At 39.9% G+C, this 20,064-nt stretch overlaps 1 protein-coding gene across 5 annotated transcripts in view; it reads left to right on the top strand.

The window, feature by feature from the left end:
• Window positions 1–20,064, top strand: part of kirrel3b (kirre like nephrin family adhesion molecule 3b) — a 174,541-nt gene that overhangs the window by 101,422 nt on the left and 53,055 nt on the right. For all 5 annotated transcript variants that reach the window (XM_044355332.1, XM_044355334.1, XM_044355333.1 and 2 more), the window contains 2 exons: window positions 5,226–5,375; window positions 10,597–10,746. In XM_044355332.1, the coding sequence (XP_044211267.1) occupies window positions 5,226–5,375; window positions 10,597–10,746 (300 nt within the window). The remainder of the gene's footprint in view (window positions 1–5,225; window positions 5,376–10,596; window positions 10,747–20,064) is intronic.

Here is a 20,064-nt window from a genome sequence, read left to right as displayed (position 1 = left end):
ATAGTTGTTGTTTTTTTATGTGTTTGAATGAAGATAATTTCCGGAAAGGTTTGTGAAAATCCTTTCTTTTCTCTGTAATAACCCAAGCTTTCATTTTTGTTGACACTGTAGTATTATTTACAGTTATTGTTGATGGATTTGATCCATAATGATTGCCATGTAAAGTCTATACAGCCTGTTAAGGGTATGTTCAGTATAACGTTGTGCTAGCCAATGTAGTCACTATGATATGTTTAAAGAATCTCTTATAATCCTTGAAGATGTACTAAGACTATTGTTGAAATGCTGTTGTTCTGCACATATTAGGCTGACATTATGCTAGCATTGAAAAATAATCTGTCCTTTCTTTTTTGCCATCTAACACTCTGACCTTCACTACTTCACAATGTGTGGTGTGTCGTTGCGATTTTGCAGTTCCACTCTGACAAAGAGGAACAAGACACAAATCTCTTACTGTCACACTTTATTAATGCTCAGAGCATGATACACAGCACAAAGTTAGCTTGTAATATACTCACAGAAGAAAAACTGCTCACACCTTTTATACCTTGGAACTCTTCCCTCTTGTCAAAGCTGCTTCTTCCAGTTAACATCTTTATCTGGTTTTGTTCCCATCTAAGATACTGTGGCAGTCGTGCTACCCTCTGACACACCATTTCAGCCTTGGCCTTTCTGAACAGTTATAAGTTAAATTCTCTGCTCACACTCCCAAAGACCAAAATACATATTCCATGAACCCCTCTGTTACATTGATAGTACCTTAGTATAAAGTTCGCACAATTAAAGGTTACATGGTAAGACTTAGAATGATCAAACGTAGTGGAAATGAAACATGATTGCATGTGCAGTAACTGTATTCAAATGAGCAATAAAGATATTCAAACTTAATTATATGTGTAGTATGTGCAGTTTCCCTCACAGGTGGCATTGTCAAAATCTGCAGTGTGTCTTTAAGGAAAGGTGGCTGTTAGATAACTAGTGGATAAGCTCTAACGAAAGATTTGAGCAACAGCACAATGCATGATTTAGCAAATCCAAAGTGCTGAAGTAAAATATATCTCTGTTGCTAATCCTCTCAGACAGTAGATGAAAACAAAGTTCTATTCATAGTTTGGCTGTTGCTGTGAGAGAAAATCCACGGGGCCGTGCGATGTCTCCAGTGACATACAAAAGGTGTCTGTTTCTATGCCCACACATTTACAGAATCTAACCCTCAAAGTCAAGGCCCGTTTGCAAATTGGCATGTCTAGACTGTTTTTTTTTTTTTTCCATTGAATTATTTATTTATTTCTTTAACCAAGCTCTCAAGTAAACCCCATTAGGATGCTTAATAAAGTGTTATTAACTTGGATCTCCAGCTCTGTGGGCACCTGCGCACAATCACCCTCCTCCCCTCCTATTAGTGTCAGTTATAAAGTCTAAAGTGTGATGCTTAATTCTTAATTGGGCATTTTAGTTATGAAAATATTTTTCATAAATAAGTGAAGGGATGGGGAGTTGTCTTCACTCTGTTGCGTGTCATGCCTGGTAGAGAAAAAAGAAGAGGTAGATTAGGGAGGGGCCCATTTTTGCCAACGCTGTGATGCCCAGTGAAGGATAAATCTGGCAGATGTAACAGAGATTTATTCGCTGCAGAAGGGGATGGATGAATGAATGTAACCACCTTGATGTAAGCCCTAGCCTTCTCAAACACATCAACCCGTTCCTCCACTGCTGTGTCCCTATGAAGGCACATTTGTTGCAAGAATCAGCCAGGCTTCAAATTGAATAAAGGGGGTCACTTTTTAACTGCTCAAGTGACAAGTACAAGTTGGTGTCAGTTAAGTCTTTGATTCCCTTTTTCACCGATGTATTTTAATAGCGCTTCTAGGGCATCAATCTAGGAACACTTATTTATTTTACTTTCTTTAAAAAATATGCTTAAATGCTTGCTCAATATAATTAAAAAGTAAGTTTAAAGTCCCAAGTGTCAATTCGAGACACGCAGGTCTGCAGTAATGCTAGTGGTTATTATTGAAGGCTCTGCGTGATCACTGTGTCATGCATGTTCTGCCCCTGTGCTATGTAGAAGTCATGCTACTCGTGGCAGCCGTGATTCTTCCGCTTTAGGCGGTGTTCATATCGAAAAGAGCAAAAGGGGCTGTGCTGGTGGGGGCATGTTGTTAAAGTTCTGGTGAGATAATGAAACACAATCCAGGATGTCCAGTTGAGTAGTACTCCCCATGATAAGTAAACTCATCTTGATGTGTAAAATCGGTGGAGTGCCGCCTTAAGTCAGTGCGGCTCAAGTGCAAGTGAAGCCACAAGTAACGCCTCACGTGTGTATTTGTGTGAGGTGATTCAGTTGAGTACAGTTAATTAATATTCCTGAAGGGGATGTTTGAAAAGTCAAATATCCGTTTACAAACGTTTCAGGGCAACATATTCCTACTGCAAAATTGTCTGCTAAAATGTGTCACTGTGTAGATGCATCATCAAACATATAAAACCGCTAAAAACATTTTTTCACTTAATTGAAGACTGTAATCTAGCTGATACTGCGTCTCTCTGCCTTTTGAGAATGTGCAGCAGCGTGACAGGTAGCCTATCTCTGAAAAAAATAATTTCTAATCTTTTTTTTTTTTGATAACACATGAAGCGTGGAGTCCAGAAAAGGAAGACAGGAGTGAGGATATAGGTGGATTGTAGGAAGTATGCAGACAGATCCCCCCAACACCAAATCAATTACAGCACAGGCTGAACTATTTGATAATATCGGTCATGACTGAGCAGATACAAGTTTCCCTGGCGTTTACAATGTTTTTCCGGAACATGCCAAGAGATCTGTTGAGTAGCTGTCTATATGTTAGCGTGCTGACTGCAGCCGAGCACAGCTGAGATAAGCTCCTCACGTGGGAACACAGTTGGGGCTGAACAAAGCTGTCTAGGTTTGAAGGGCAATACATATGGTGAGATAACATCTCACCTAGCCCACATCACACACAATATACATACACATTTACAAAGGGCCTGGTTAGCCAAGGAGAAGCTGTTGAGTCTTAATATGATGAAAAGCTCATTATATGTTTTGAGGTACCGCACACTATCCTGCCCTTGATTTAGTAATAGATGTATATTAAAGTGTACTGGATTTCTTTTTCTTTTTTTTCACATTAAACTGTATTTATTGAGATTTCACAGCCTACATTCACATCATAAAACTGCAGCAATTCTTTTTTTTTTCAATTTTAATAAGGGAAATTTAAGAAAATGCATACATCAACATATGTACCTAGTTTCACATAGATAAACTTGCATGCGTATATATTTACATACAGTATATACAAGCATACACAGAAAAAAATGTATTTTTCCCCTGATGCTCGCCACCCTCTCCCCACCCCAAATTAGGAAAGAGAAATATCTAACATACACAGTATATACTATACATATAAAATATGTATGGATATATAAATATTAATAAAAAGAGAAAACATAATTATATGAATACATAAATAATTATTATAATAATAATTAATCTACAGAGAACAGTCTTGCACCATACCTATATAACTTTTCCAGGCCCCAGTGGTAACTGTACTAGCCCCTTTTAATTTTGCTGATGAATGTTTCATGTTTAAAATGTCTAATAGACGATAAGCCCATCAATTTATTGATGGAGAATGAGGAGGCTGCCTTTGTAATCCCAGCAATTTCTTTGTATTGTGGATTTCTGCTTACATGTGTGTGCGTGTGTGCGTGTGTGCGTGTGTGCATGGTGCGTGGGCATGTGTGAAACCCAGGGAAAAGAGTGCATGAATCACTATGAAAACTTCTGCTTACATCGTTAACAAGCTTTCCATCACATGGAATTCAGTTCAAGGCTGAGAAATAATGCCATTTTTCCAACTAAATTAAAATCAATTTCTCGTATGACAACAATCTTTCCTTTGATGTGGTTTGAAATCATACAACAAAGCTAATCAATTTCCTTTTCTGCAATAGGGTGAGTAATTTCCTTTGAATGGAAAACTAAGCATACAAAGAGTTACAGTAGCTGACTGCAATGTGAGACAAATATGTTGTAAGATGACACACATTCTGTTCTGTTTTTGCTCTGCTTTTGATTGTAATTCACAACATGTTATTGTTCTTTCTTCTATCAGCTTTTTTTGTTGCATACAATTAAGTTAAATAAGTGTGTGAGCCCGTGTCAGCATAATAGGAGCGCATGCTCCTGTTTGCATGTGTGCCTGTGATTGTGCTACACAAAAGGAAGGAGAAAGATATTTATTTGTTCAAGAAAAAGGCAGACATTATGATTCAAGCAATTGGACTTAGAAGTTTGAAAATAAGAAATAGCTGTGAACAAAAATGTCTCAGTAAAGTGGTGGGACAGGAAGTGACACTTTTAAACCTCTGCTGCTCCCAAATCAGCCTGAGAGTGTCTGTATGAATGCATGTCAGCGTGTGTGTGCGTGTGTGTGTGTGTAGGCTCTAGTTGATAGGCAGCCTGCCAGTGTTTCTAACCACACATCAGTACCACTTTGTACCCTCCACTCTGATCCACAACACAACACAACCCCACCCCCTCCCCCCACCTCCCTACCCCCTTCTGCCACCACTGTACCCCTTCCCATTAACACACCCTCTGCCTCTATGGAGTTCACTGCACACCACTTTCCGCCTGCACACGCGGTAGAGGAGTGCAGCTAATAGCAGTTGCACAGTTGGAATACATGGGTGTGAGCTCGAGTTAATGTATGCCACTAGAGCGGTGTTGGCAGGCAAGATCGTGTTATCTGCTGTGGTGTGTACGGGCCCAGCCCATCTGTATGGTGACATCCTTCATAAATGAACCAAGCTGAGCTGTGACGGCTGTCTCTTAGCCTGTGCTTCAGTCCTGGCACTGCACTGACACCTCTGATCCGTGTACAGTATCTTGTCTTCGTATCTTGAATAGTAGAAGAACATGCCACATTTGTATATCACCCTTAAGAGTTCTTTCAACGTGCGTTTGACAAGAGGTTTGAGTTAAATTGGTGGAAATGGGCATATGGTGCACTTCCCTTCATGTTTCCCTTCATTCAGCACTTGAAACATTGAAAGCAGGTGTTTGTAAAACCTCAGTGATTCCCCTCTTTGATCTTGAATTTTCTCTGTGCCATCTTGTCCTTATTGTATTAAAATAATATAATGGTTTAATGGGTCAGACCTAACTTTTCCCTTCTTCTGTTGTTCTTTAGGGGCCGAGGCCATGTTTTCCCAGCAGCCACAAGACCTGGTGGTGGTGGCAGGCCTGCCTGTGACATTACCATGCACTATCCCTGGTTATCATGGCGTTGTCCTGTGGATCAAAGATGGCCTGGCACTGGGGGTTGGCAGGGACCTCTCAGGTAAAGAACAGCAAATTTTATCCCCTTGAGCGTGTCAGCATTCCTGCATTTATCCATCACATCCATTACCTTCTATTAATTACACCCTCTAATACAGCTATCATATTCAAACGGCTGCCTTTTGTCATCTAAAGCCGCAACGTGTCAACATCTTACCCTCTGCCAAACATATCATTCCACAGACAGATAGAAGAGGTGTGTTACAGAATAAGTGTTACATGGAACCTCAATAATTATATCACTCAACATGACCAAACAGAATCATAAATTCATTTCTCTCTCCGTGTTTGAGGCTAACCTAAATCTCGTATACTTTGTGTTTGGCAGAGAAGCATAAAAATCCCAACTAAATGTGAAATCAATAGTGGCACTGGACTTTCTCTGGTGCTTCAGGCTGCTAAATAGCTTTTTGAAGAGTAGCTGGCATCCTCTAATTACACTGCACCTCATGTGTAATTGCCTTAATTGTTTAATTTAGAATAAAAGCGACTACTGCACTGTCATTTAGTAGCCTGTTGTTCCACCAATCGAGGTTTATGTATATTGATGACCTTAATGAATTTCAAGGAAACACATCACTCCTCTAAAATAAACATTTACAACCTTTAGGAAGCAGTGAGATATTGAATTAGAAAATCCATAAAAGCGTAGTGCACCCGAACTATCTATTGAAATGACCATTAAATTATTCCAAAACAGAGATTTATTTGAATCTCAGCACTCCCTACACAGCAAGATGCATCACGCTATAAGGGGACAGTCTTTATTTTATAGCGCTCTAATTTGCCTCACACACCACCTATGTGCAACCACAGAGAAAACTAGAATAATTGCAATTCCAGGCACAATGATACGACATCCAACTGCAGCTATTTTTAAAACACAAAAGTCTCTATGTATTCCACCAGAGATCAGGGGTCTTCTACCCTCTGACCTTTAGCAAATGCTCTTAGAGGCTTTCCCTGTTGCTGCCGTGGTCTGTAATTAAACCTCAGCGGCTGACAGAGCCCCAGTAAAGCCATCCTATTCTCTCCTCAGGTCCTTATCAGGCCCAGGGGAGGCTGCGAGGTTGCAGTAAACAATGGCCCTGCAGTCTTCGAGTCTCCTTTGGAGGAAGAGGAGGCAGACAGGGAGAGTACTTATGATTGCTGGAGATAGAATGAGTGAGAGAGAGAGAGAGAGAGAGAGAGAGAGAGCAAGCATAATTTTATTTAGGGTCAGTGTGCACCAGAAATGTAGAGTTTGTTTTATCTTCTTCAATGTTTATTGATTTGACAAGACAAGACAATCAAGAGGAAATCTCATTTTAACAATGGCCAAAGTCAGAGGAACGGATAGAAGAGAGGGAACGAAGATGGTTCGGCCACAACACTCTCAACACTACAGTAGAAGAACCTTCAACAACACATCTGTGAACAGTTTAACAGTCGTGGACAGGATGTAGTAATCCTGACCTTGCCCTTCTTCACAACCATTCTCTGAAGAGCTGGAGTGATCTTCTTCTTGTAAACCCTTTAAAAAAAAATGCTCTAGGGAAGCACCCTGCTAGCTGAATGGTTACAGCACATACCACATAACCACAATGTCCCTGGTTTGATTGTAGCTTTAGACTGTCCTTGCATCCTATACCTCTCTCCCCCCCCCTGTTCTGTCTGCTTCACTATAAGCTTTCCATTAAAGGCAAAAAATGCCCAAAAACAAATCTTTAAAAAAAAGAAAAAATGCACAAGGTTTTGTATGAGGAGGAATGTCTGCCTTCCTGGAGAAGATAGGTCGCTAAAATCAACAGTTTAATACGGACAGTGGCTGAGTGCCTTCTATTGAGACGGATGACACTTTTTCAAACTAAAGCGCTCCACAGCTGTCCTTTTTATCACTCCTGCCTACATAAACAAGCAATGCATGCGGCAGTAAAAGAGTGATGGTACATCCACTGCAAGACTTACACATTGAAAGGAAAGTGGCAGCTGTATACATAAAAAGTGCGCCGAATCAAATGTTGTATGGAGCATTTCAATAATATAGGTCTGCTCGGCTATTCATAGAAAGGAGCTGCGTCGGCAACGGCGTGCTCCGCCTGGGACATGTTTCCATTCACAGGAGCAGTGATTAAACTGAAAGAACTCTCACCATTCAGCAAAAGAAATCACAGCACAAAAGCCAATGATTCCTATCTGTCCCTGAATTTCCTATTCATTCCCTTTTGTGTCACGCTTTTCCACTCTAATTAAAGAAAAGTAAAGTAGCCCCACAGCAGCTCAGAACATACCAATCAATGCCATGAATATGCATGATGGAGAATGTATCTGCTACGCATGATGATGGTGACAGCCGACAAAGCAACTTTAAGTGAATTCTCCTGGTGCTTACAGAGTACGAGACGGAGAAGGAGGTGTTTGTATACATCATGCCATGCACAAAAGAGGAGATGTGTAAAATGCGCTCTTGAGAAGAGAAGCAGACCTTCAGCTGCAAGCTTGTGTCACTCTTGCCTCAGAGCATATTGAACACCGGTCACCTGTTCACAGCTGCAGCTAACCTCGTTCTTTCCCCTGGTGGTTACACTGTGTGAAACATGTTCTAGGTGAATGCTATAAATCATTAGGCCACGCCTCAAGTGTCTTTATGCTTGTACATGGGCACACACACACACACACACACACACACACACATGCACATACACAATTGATCCAGTCCCAAGACAAATCCATTCCCCCTTGATGGATTCATTACTCCTTAATGGGCCTATTTTACATTGTTTGCTTTGGGTAACACATTGTGTCTTTGAAATTCGCTGAGATCTAAGATCAATGGGCCTTTAACGGGTACACATCGCATGTACAGAGGTGATCAGTCTTCATGTGTGCCAGTCGAATTTTAGTCATATTGACAAAATGCATGAGCAAGGTGCTTATGAGGTGGCAAAAACATATTAAAGTATGTTTATGTACTTTGAAAATGTGATTATAGAATTCCATCATTTACTATCCACCACAAACACAAATCACTTTTCCTTTTGGATCCAGCTAATGCACAGAGATGAAACTGGAACAGAGCCATATCCTCACACAGCAAAATTATTCTTAGTTTGCCAGAGGCACAGATGAGGTAATTGGCCAGATTGTCTGTTTGTGTAACAGAAATTTACATGGTTTATACCTTGCTATGATTAAGACCAGCAAAACAAAAGTGTATTTGAAGTAGATTCTGTCTCTATGGTAGGTACAGTAAGCACTGTCTAGGTGGACTGGAGTCAACTAAAGGTCACATCATTCAGAATGTGCAATGATCATTACCCTTGTGATCTGCAATGGCATCACAGCTTTGAATCTCATCAATGAACATAAAATTGAAGCAAAATGGTTATCTGGGTGACCTTGTGCACATAATCGTGTGTCCTCTACTTTAGGCATTATTCTGAGCGTGAAAATGCAGAAAGACCCTTTTCAGTCAATGATTATTAATATTATTAATGGAAGCTTTTAGTTGTGATCAGGTCTCTGTTAACCCCTTTACATTTACAACCTGCTTTACTGCAGCACCTGCTTTACGGCCATCATTCAGAACAGGACACATTGTAGTGACAGTGTTAAATTCATAGAATTTTTTTTTAGTTTTCCTGGAAAACATCCACTGGTGAAGCTTATTTGCGATTTTTTTTTATTTTATTTTATTTTTTTAGCTTGCAAGTTATTTAGCTTCCCTCTGTTTATATTTTCCCCAGCTTTAATGTTGATGTTTAGGTGTTCTTTTGTCCTCCGTACTCCCACTGTATAGACCCCTAAGATTAAAGGCTACACGTAGGAGGATGAAATGCAGAGAGTCGCTTAATCGGCTATAACTCACATCACTTGCATAAAATGAGGCCCACTTGATGGTCTATTAAAGGCAACTGGATTCAATGAAGCAACAGTCAGTAATTGGACTTTGACCATACGATGGGTTTTGCAGTAGACACATTCAAGGACTTAAAAGCTGTTACAAGGCTGCCCAGTCTGTTATGTTCCTTTCGGTGCTAAAACATATGACCAGCTTGTAAAACCTTTACAGTGAAAGTCTGAAGTGTTTGGGGATCTCTCAAGTGAACATGAGTCATCGGCTAGCTGTTACTGAGAAATCAATATTTTACTCCCCAACATTCGCTGGCAAACACCCAACAGTTGGATGGATACTGATAGACTTTTTGGAAAGAAAGTGACAAGTGTGGGAGTTTAAAGTGTGAAGTTTCCTTTAACAAGCACAAAGTTGGAAAGAGGCTTTGTTGAAAATCTGGCCTTGTGCTGCTGTAAAATACTCTAATCCTATCCACTAGTTTCATCACTGATCAATTACTTAAGGACCAATGCAGGAAAAAGCAATTCTTAACTGTAAATTTTCAACATGTTTTGGAATGCAATTTTTATGAACAGACATTCTTATTTCATTCCACATACTGTATCCCCAATAATTAGAAAGATTGACTAAGAGAAAGAGAAATGGGATCTTCTGAGACGAGCAATTCCAAAAGGATGAGAAATACCCCATAAAGCTTCCCAGTCAAACACATTTGTCTTTCTGCTTATTTGCCCCTGTGGAGGGATGCACTCCACAACACACTCTCAATGCATATTTCGATAATAGTTAAGGGGATATCTTTAAAACCATTTCACTTGACTTGTGTGAAATTCCCAGGTCTCTTGGATATTGCTATGCTTTCTTTTATTATTAAACTATAAATCATTTCACAGAGCAATGTGCAAACAACTCAAACTCTAGCTGTTCCTGTTTACGGTTGCAGTAAAACATCTTTCTCCAGGATGCAGCAACTTCCACAACAACTCATTAACATCACCAGGAGTGCTATAAAAACATGTATGAAAATGCATTGTGAGTAAATTAACAAATGAGCAGTCAAAATCGATTTTCACTTATATAGTAATCTATTACTCACCTGCCTGCTATCTTATTATGCAGAGCAATTAAAGTTAACATGCTTAAGACAATATCGTACATCTTAACATGGGCACATTTGTTTGCTAATTAAAATGTCTTGATAATAAACTGTATTGCTTAAGAAGGCACATGTTATCATGTAGCGTCTGCACATTCTTTTTGTTGGGTTTGGTTGTTGCTATGTGTATGCAAAGCTTGGAAATGACAAATGTACCCTCTTGCATTTGGCAAATGAGCAGTATTTTGATTTTGAAGGTGATTAAAATGAACAAATGTGTTTGCGCTGCAGGCTATCCTCGTTACACAGTGATTGGCGACCACGGTTCAGGAGAGCATCATTTGCGAATCCAGCGTGTCGAGCTGATGGATGATGCCGTGTTTGAGTGCCAGGCCGTCCAGGCTGCCATGAGGTCCCGTCCTGCCCGTCTCACTGTGCTGGGTGAGTCTGAATTAAACACACACAGTCTCTAAACAATACCACTGCACTAGTGCCAACCACTTCCAATCACTGGGGTGCAAAGCAAATCATGGAAATGGCTTAACTGATGTTTCTGGCTTCATGCTCTCTTATTGCATGTTGTTTTTCTGATGTGTGTGCTGAGCAACTTTTAGCTCAGATGAAGGCTGCAAACACATTTAACAAACGTTCAGTATGTTAATGTAATAGAACAAATGTATGAACATTATTTTACTTTTATGTTATACAACATTCAGATTAACATCTACATTAGCTGATAAGCATCATCCCAAATATACATACGTCTGCTCTTGAGCCTTAACACTGGATATAAACACTACTAGAACACATAGGGCCCAAGCAAGAGAGGCTCTTCATATCAATAGTAGTATACCATATAATACCATATAATGTCTTTGTTCATTTTCTAATTACACAGCAAATATAAATAAAGGTGCACACACATGAAATCCAATTTTCACTCGCAGTCTTGCCCAGAATATACAAAATTCAAATATAGACAGTGAAATCTTGAGAACAGAGGATATATTTTGCATGAAAACCATGAGAAAGGAATTAATTCAATGCCAACACTTCCCATTTGGCAGACAGTGTCAATATGACTAAACTTTTACAAACCTCCGCTTTAATTTCCTTCCTCAGCATACAGCTTCCATTTTCATTATTACTGTTACCTTGAGAGAGGTTACCGGTTCTCAATTAATCTTTATTGGGTTATTATTCAGTGTTGCCATTTCTGCCTTATTGCGTAGTGCCAGTACAATCACTGGCTCACGTCTCTTTCTTAGGCCCTTCAAGCTCCCTGCTGCCACTCACAAGCTCCCACACCGGAGAAAGGGCAGTCACTGAAAAGATAGCTGGAGTCAATGACAGAGCCAAAGAGAACAAGAGAGAAAGGATGAGAAGAAAAAAGAGTCGAGAGAGGGGTGTCTGCCACGCAGTATCCTCGCCACGAGCGACTGATCCGCCTTATTGATCCAGCCTAATGAAAAGTGAAACTAACGATTTGTAGGGGAGAAGGCAGCAGGAGAAAAAGAGAGAGGGGAAGACAAATTGCGGCATAACGTTTCTCTGGCTGCCAAGCCCCCTGCAAATGGATATGAGTGAATAATTATGGATACTTCTACAGAGAGCTAAAAATGTCTGTTGCGACTGCACTTCCCTACCTTTTACTACTGCCCTTTTGTCTCTAGTTGTTCAACTCTTTAAAGTTTAGCTGCTCTGAAATAGTGCTTTACACAGAAACTTTGTCATTTGATCACAACATCAAGGACAGTGTTGTGGTAATTTTGCAATTCCACTCTGACAAGGAGGGACGGGACAAAAATCTCTTACAGTATTGTCAAACTTTATTATTGCTCAGTGCATGGTACACAGTACAAAGTTAGTTTGTGGCATGCAAACAGATGAAAAATTGTTCACACCTTTTATACTTTGGAATTCTTCCCTCTCGTCAAGGCTGTTTCTTCCAAACATCCATACCTGGTTTTGTTCCCATCTATGTTACTGTGGTAATCTTGCTACCCTCTGACATACCATTTTAGCCTTGCCCTTTCTGAATAGTTAACAGTTAGCAAATTCTCTGCTTACACTCCCCAAAACCAAAATACACATTCAATTAACCTTTCTGTTACATTGATAGTACCTTAGTGTGTGCTCAGGTTTTTTTTGCTCAAAGTTTTTTCAGTTAAAGGTTACATGAAAAGATTCAGAATGATCAAACATAGTGGAAATGAAAGATAATTACATGTGCAGTTACTGTATTTAGACATGAAATAAAGATATTCAAACTTCATTATATGTTTATGTAATTTCCCTCACAATAGGATGGAAAGAAGAGTCACTGACAGTTCAACCAATATTCTTACACTGTAGAGAGGTCATGGATTTGATCAATTCAACCGTTAAAGTACTTTTACTTTAGGGTATTTAATGTATCAATGCTATTATCACTAAAGTAATGTTTAATGCCAATTTTTTTCTTTGTATCCTTGGGAGTTTTCAGATGTCTGAAAACTGCCATTTCATTTGACAATGTTTCCATGTAGGAGTGCCATACACAATGGAGGCAAATAATTCTTGTTTTTTTTTTTTTGTTTTAATCCCCTTGACACCATGCTTTCCTGATTTGGCAAACCCTACACCGACTACTCAAAGTAATTAAAACAAAGAAACAAATTATTTGCAAATGCTAGACTTTGGACTGTAAGCGACATACAGCAGCAGGAAGTGCAGTAGCTGGCCCTACTGTATTTAATTAACTAATCAGGAATGAAAAAGAGGACGCCTTTATTACCTATTTGGCTGATTGAGGGTGAGAGAGTTTATCATTCTTTCCCATAAGCCCAAATAGAAGGTGTTTGTTTAATCCCCTGCCGAGCTAGCTGACTTCTGAATGCACTGCCAGGGAGAACTCTAGGCTGACATACACACAAGGTAATGGAGGAAATATATGCAAGGCCTGTGTCACAGCAAACTCCAAGCTGTCAATTACTTGCCAGTGGTGACAGAGTGTGTCTATCGACTTGGAAGACAGCTATAGCCCCACACACCTATGCACACACACACACAAACACATAGGCACATACATTATATTCTTTTGCACACACAGACACCCACAACCACCAGTGCAGGCACACACGCAGCCTCCCTTCCCCAAGCTGACAACAGAATAAATCTAAAACTCTCTCCTCCATCTTTCATAACTCAATATCAGCCCAAACTCCTCCATGCGCCATATCAGGGGAACTTCTCTCCTCTTGACTTTGATAAGCTCGGAAGTAACACAACACAAATATTTACTAACACATAGAGAAAGACTTTTATCACTGCCAAAGAATAGATACCATACGTTTTCCATTTTTTCCCCACTTTTTCCTAATAATATGCTGAGTTTGTCCTTGAAAGGCATACACTTCTCTTGACCTGCCCATTTAAAAGAAAATGTTTAATAAGTAGCAAAAGCCTTTGTTCCACTTTACTGATGATTATAAAGTCAGTTCAGCCAACACATCAAGTGTAAGAATGAAGGAATTAAAGAGGAAAACAATGAACATATCAACAATAATCACATTTCTTCATCAAAAAAGCTCTGAGAATAAATGGGTGGCGAACTTAACCCACAGGAGTGTTTGCATGGCTTGCAGACTTACCCCCAGATGCCAAAGGAGAATCAAGGTCTTGTGAATTAGTCATGAAGGGAAGAGAATGGAGGGTTTCAGCTCCAAAAAAGACCCCTGAGGCTAATTATATCCCTTGCAGCAAGTTGGCACAGTCTTTCTACCTTAGGTCGGGGACCACTAGAACAAAAGAAAGGGAGATCTCCATTGTTTGATAAAAGATGTCAGCAGAAAAACTGTTTTTTTTTTTTTTGTAAACTAGAGCATGTTAATCTTTTCCACAGAGGAAAAATGTGTCATCATGTCATAATAAAATTTGGTGCCATTTATTGACTCATAGCTGACATTTAAACAGATGAGTCTCTTCTCTGTCCCTATCTTCCTTTCTCTAACTTTTTTCCTTGTTTTCTCTCTACGACGTTCTTAATCATTCCTGGTTAATGCTGAGCCACAGATTTCTCTGATTACTGAATTCCTCTCATTTAAAATACGGTGCTGAAGGGATATACAATTCATTTGCAAAGAGCAGAGAGGCTTTGGACAGCTATGTAATCTAACTGTTTTAAAATTGCCTTCATATTTACTTTACCAAAGATACAATTCAATGATAACAAAGAAGAGTCCTCTCTACAGTCATTCTCTAGTCATTAATCAGAGTCCAACTGCTGTCGGTGTGGTTTTTATAACCTTTGTCACTTGTAATTACAAAATAAAGAATGTGACAAAGTGTTGCCTTTCAGAGTGTACTAAGACCAACAAAAGTTGAACAGCTTGGTTTAACCTCACTTGAAGCAAATGAAGAGAGTTTACAAAGCTTGACTCTTCATTAGGGGAAAACATTTCACCTTATTGAAAACACAGAAAAATACGTAACAGGCGATACATTATGCAATACATATTATAAAAGCCATCACATAATATAAACAATGTTATGAGTAAAATACTTGACTTACTATAAGTGTTTTTAGATGTCAGATATGGTGATGTTTAATTACACTATGCTAAGAGTTAATTATTACAATGCTTCAATGCAGAAAGTGTTCCATAATTTAATATTTATTCAAACAAATACTGAGAATAGTTAGTTATAGTTATTAATGAATGTAGTGATGTGTGCCTGTGTAATCATAGATTCTCTTTTTTTCCCCTTTGATATGCTGGTATGTTACTACTGCTGTGAGATGATGGTCTTTCCAGCATGATATTTCAATAGCTTTACAAGTGGACGCGAATCTCGTTGGTTCCCTCATTAAACAGATATGTACGTACAGTTGTTGCAGGGGGTGAAACTTCAAAGACCTTCCACAAGATTCTGATTGATAGCATGCGATTTGAATGAGCCATTGTGTGCGAGATATTTGTTTTCCTTTTTCTGCATTGCTAATGGTTTGGACCTGCGTTCCAGCAACAGTACTTGTGTACACAAAATCCCAAGGGTATCTTTTGTTATTGTTGTCTCCAATTGCCAAAGCTGATTCAGCCATTTCTATGGATAAGTCTGAATTCATTATTTCTCAAGGATCACACTACCATCCTTGTAGTAATGGAGGTGAACAGTGAGGGCAGGATTTAAAAAAAAAAAAGCTACCAAGGAATTTGAAGTTTTCATGCTGAAAACAAGAAATGTAAACTGTTCCACACACTCCTTGAATGTGTGTTTGTGTCAAAACTGCTGTCCATGGTGCTAGAGATGTTCTCCACTGAGAGTGTGGGAGCTGTCTCAGGGATTTGCCCCCTGATTCGCTAATTCAGCTGGTGATACTTATCTTACAGAACATGAGGACTGATGACCAGTGATGGGTCTGTAATAATCCCAGAGACTTTGTTTCCAACTGTTGTTGGCAACTATGAGTCCTATCTGGCTGTTGTTACTGAAAAAAAGCTTATGCAAAGAAGTCACTTTCCTCAGTTCTCTATTTGTCTGTTCACCTGTGCTATTATTATTGGGGCATGCAGTATTTTGTGTATGTAAAGTCTTGGGGTAGCCTCTGTACTGTTGTTCAGCAAGAACTGAGGTTAGTTGGTCTGTTAATGAGTTGTTTTAGTTGCCTCTGTGCCCAAGTCTCTAAAAACAGCACCGAAAAAAGTGTTTGTGGATGCACATGTGTGTTTGTTTTCTTTATTTTGTCATTGGAAGTAGTAGAAATCAATCATATCCATGGGCATCTCTCCCTTTTGTCGGAATGATACTGTTGAAATTGTTTGTGTGTGTGTGTGTGTGTGTGTGTGTGAGCAAAACCATTTACTAGTTCACAAAGATTTTTCTTTAAGAAATGGCTTTTGTGCCTCCTGTGTAAGTAACCAATTTGTCTCTTACAAAGTTAATTTAGGTCTAGTCAAGCATCTCAGTCGAAGTAAGGAGAGATAAGATGTCCTAAACGTCAGTCATTCTAGGAGGAAATACGCCTGTAATGTTTATATTACACTGCCTTTTCTGCCATTTTGTCTGAAACACGAGATGGAATGATAACTCTATGATATCAGAGAAGCTGTGAACAGGTGTGTGATTATGGTAGACAGACTGTATGTAGGTTTTTTTTTTTTTTTTTTTTCTCTCAGCATTTCAACAGAAGGAGGAGAAATGACATGAGTACATCTGTGCTCTGCAAAACAACAGTACCAACTGTGTGCAGGTGCTGAGCTGATTTGAATTCACGCTACATACTAAATAGGTTTGCTTCTGTTAACTGCAGTTGTTGTTAGCAAACTAACGACTGGCGTTGAGAAAAATCTGAAACCACGGGGCCTAATAAATGGCAGAATTTTCTAATGAAAGCTTTTTTTATTTTTAACTCTGCGTATGGAATCTGAATCCTCTGAGCCTCCCACCCTCTAACTAACACACACACGTACACATAGTTATATAGCACAATGCAGCCGGGTGGTGAGCAGCAATGTCAGCACCCTCCCAATCTGTGGGGAGCAGCTTCTAGGGCTACACATGGCTACACTGTGATGAAGCAGACTCTTCACGCCTGTGACAGCTCTGGCATCGCCTCGCTCCTCATCTCATCTTCATCCTGCCTTCCTACCATTTTATTTGGCTCTGTTCAATTGGTAGATCATGACACTAACACTAACAAAAGTGTTTCCTGCCTGTGCTTATAAAAATGTTACCAAAAACTTGTTGTCTGTGTATAGCCTAGCCTTTGAATCTTAACTTCTTTGTCCCCTATTTCATTTATTTCCATAAGCTTTCTTCCTCCACCTGCCTCCTCATACTTCCTTTTTATATCCTTTATTTGCCCTCCTGGTTTATTCCATGTTTAACCATGTGGTAGTCACACTTTCCTGTAAATCAGTCCTCTGCTGCATTTTTATTTTGTGTAGGCAATTTGTACACTCCATGCCATCTGCCATACTGTTTGCTAGAGAGTGGAATGATTTTGTGTATTTTTCTCACTTTCTTTTCATTCATTCACTCGGTGTTGTTTCTCTCGTTGTGTGTGTGTGTGTGTATGTGTGTTTGAATGTGCATGTGCACACACATGGCTAGAGATCCTCTGGCTTTCAAACAGATGTACAATGACAGCACTTGAAGAGGGCCGGTGATTTGGGCCAGTGAGCCACGCATGTCTCTTGTATCCACCTGCACTGGGTATTCCTCTCCTCTCCTTTTTGTCTTCTTTTTTTTCTGATCTATCTATCACAAACTCTGCAAGCTGTCGCAGTGGGGTGACAGGCGGCCCGTGCAAGCATTCTCCTGAAAAAGATAGGCAAGTCAGGAAGCTCATTGTCGTTCAGGACACGTCTGCCGAAGCACAGCACTACAGCAGCTACACATTGCCTGCCTCCCCTCCCCTACACCATCCAGCCTCCTTGTGAGGAGCTCTCTCTCTCATTCATTCCCCTCCAAATTGCTTTTTTCTCCCTTGCTCATGCTCCTGGAAAGCCAGGGTGCTCGCAGGATTTCATTGGCTGCTTTGGAGAAGTTCCCCCAATATTGGTTTGGCCTGGAAAACCCAGCAGGTTCACCGTCAGCAACACCAGTTGTTACCAGACTGAAGAGGACTTCTCAGGCAACTCTAGTACATGTCAGCTTCTCCTCACATGAATTCAGATTTTATGTTTTGTGCTTGGAGAATTTTATGTTAGGTGTTTGGGGAATTCATTGGTATCATGGGACAAAAGGCAGCTTTATGACCCCCAGGGTTTATTCAGGCTCCTCTTTGGGACTGGACTTACTGCCTTGTACTGTTGATTTAATTATACATCAATATGTCTTGGTTTCATTTACGAATATCTTTGATTATGCAGTAAAAGTAAATGATGTTACTGAAGTCCAGACTTTCTGACATCACTGTCTTTTTTTGATTAAGGTGTCCAAGGTGGAGTTTATAATCATATATATAGTTTTCAATTGGTAGATTTGGAGAAACAAAAAATGAAGAAGGCTGCTTGGAGCTTATAACCATGACATCAATGATCTAACGAAGCTTTGGTCAAAAGAAATTCCAGCACACTCTTTCAAATGATGAAAGTTGAAACCACAAATCTTACATCTTTGATTAATACAGACATGCAAAGAAACACAAACTCCTTCGTGACTGATCTGCTAACAGTCATCTTTGACTTTGTTGTATAACAACTGCAGTCATTGAAATAGGTGTTAGTGCCGGTGTCTTTGTGTATGCATGCAGGCAGTGCCCATGTCGATGCATGCACAGGAGAATGCAAATTTGTGAAAGTGTTGAAAGGGACTACATTATTATCCCCAAGAAAAAAAAGTAGTGAGTCTAGCAGGGTTTGCAGTGAGTCAGCCCTGTAATTAAAGAGGAGCGATCAATCTGTACCACTGACCACACTACTTATGCCAAGTCCATCGAATGGCTGCAGTAAAGAGCTAATTTAGAACCATTAGGGACTGCCGAGTTTGCAAACAGCCCAGTAATGATGATGGCTGATTCAAGTTCAAGGCTTGGCCTCTGTATAACTGTCAGACCTGGCAGTCATAAGGCAGCATCAGTGGAAGATCTCAGATAAAGAGAAAGAGCTAAATATCTATTTAAATTAGTTTTTCCTAGTCATTCATTTATATTCAATGGATGTTGGGTTATTGGTCAAATCTTCCTGTTTCCTCAGCAGACAAAAAAGCTTTCACCTGCAAGGAAAAGAGCACAAAGGTTTCCTTTTTACCAGACTACCATATTATCATGTCTAACTGCCTTTTTTTTGCCTTGATGAGAGGCTTTTTTCATATTCTTTCAGTGACCGTCATCTCAAATAGATCCCATAGGAGCACAGGTGGAGAGCCTTGCACATCCACCAGTTACATAGAAAACAATTTTCAGCCCAGACTGTCACAAACTGTCTCTACATCCGCACTCTCAACATAAGACCTCAAACACAATAGAGGACAGAAAGATAACAAGGTATGCATGCAGGATGGAAGCAGCCAGGCATGTTCTTCTTCTTGTCTGTTCACCATTCACCCTCGGTGCCTTGCTGGCAGGCAGCCCTCCAGGGGGACACGACCTGAAAGTGTAGCAGTGCCCTGTTTGGTCTGCCCGTGACCTCATCTCCCATGTAGCTCCACTATACACAAAATCATAACCTCCTCCGACATCCCTCAATGGAAAACATAAGGCTGAATAAAAGTAGACAACTGAGACTATTAAAAGTCAGAGGGAGACTATTAAAGGTCAGAGGGAAGGCTTACTGAAACTGCCAGCAAGGGTATAGCCTCATTAGTTGTGTCAACTTCTGACCCTGTCGCACCTATTTATAGACACTGATATGTGTTAATATATGTGTATAGGAGGAATATGTCCTTTGAGAGAGAGAGCAAAAAGCATCAGATCTCTTTTTCTCTGAGAGTTTTTGAGCTCTTGAGCACTTGGATATGTGATGAGTATTCAGACCTGAGTCCTCTCAGTCACATACTGTCAGACGTTCCTTTATAATCTCCCTCTCTCCATAAAAATACTTTTATGGCTGCCTTCTATGCCTGACATTTAATTAATGTTTCAGTCATGTGTGCAGGAGAGCCATGACAGCCAGCCAATAACACTGGATCTTTACAATCAACTGTCACAGTGCTATCACTGTGCCTCACATTTTGTTCATTTTCTTTAATGACAAATGGGAGAGCTGTCTCAAGGTTCCCAGCTCATAATGCTTTTCACATGCTCCCTGTCTCATTTGCATACCATGCAGTAGT

This window comes from Thunnus albacares, chromosome 6 (assembly GCF_914725855.1).
Source record: "Thunnus albacares chromosome 6, fThuAlb1.1, whole genome shotgun sequence".
Classification (NCBI taxonomy): Eukaryota; Metazoa; Chordata; class Actinopteri; order Scombriformes; family Scombridae; genus Thunnus; species Thunnus albacares.
Note: the sequence above shows the minus strand (reverse complement) of the source record. Positions and strands in the feature narration are given on the sequence as shown.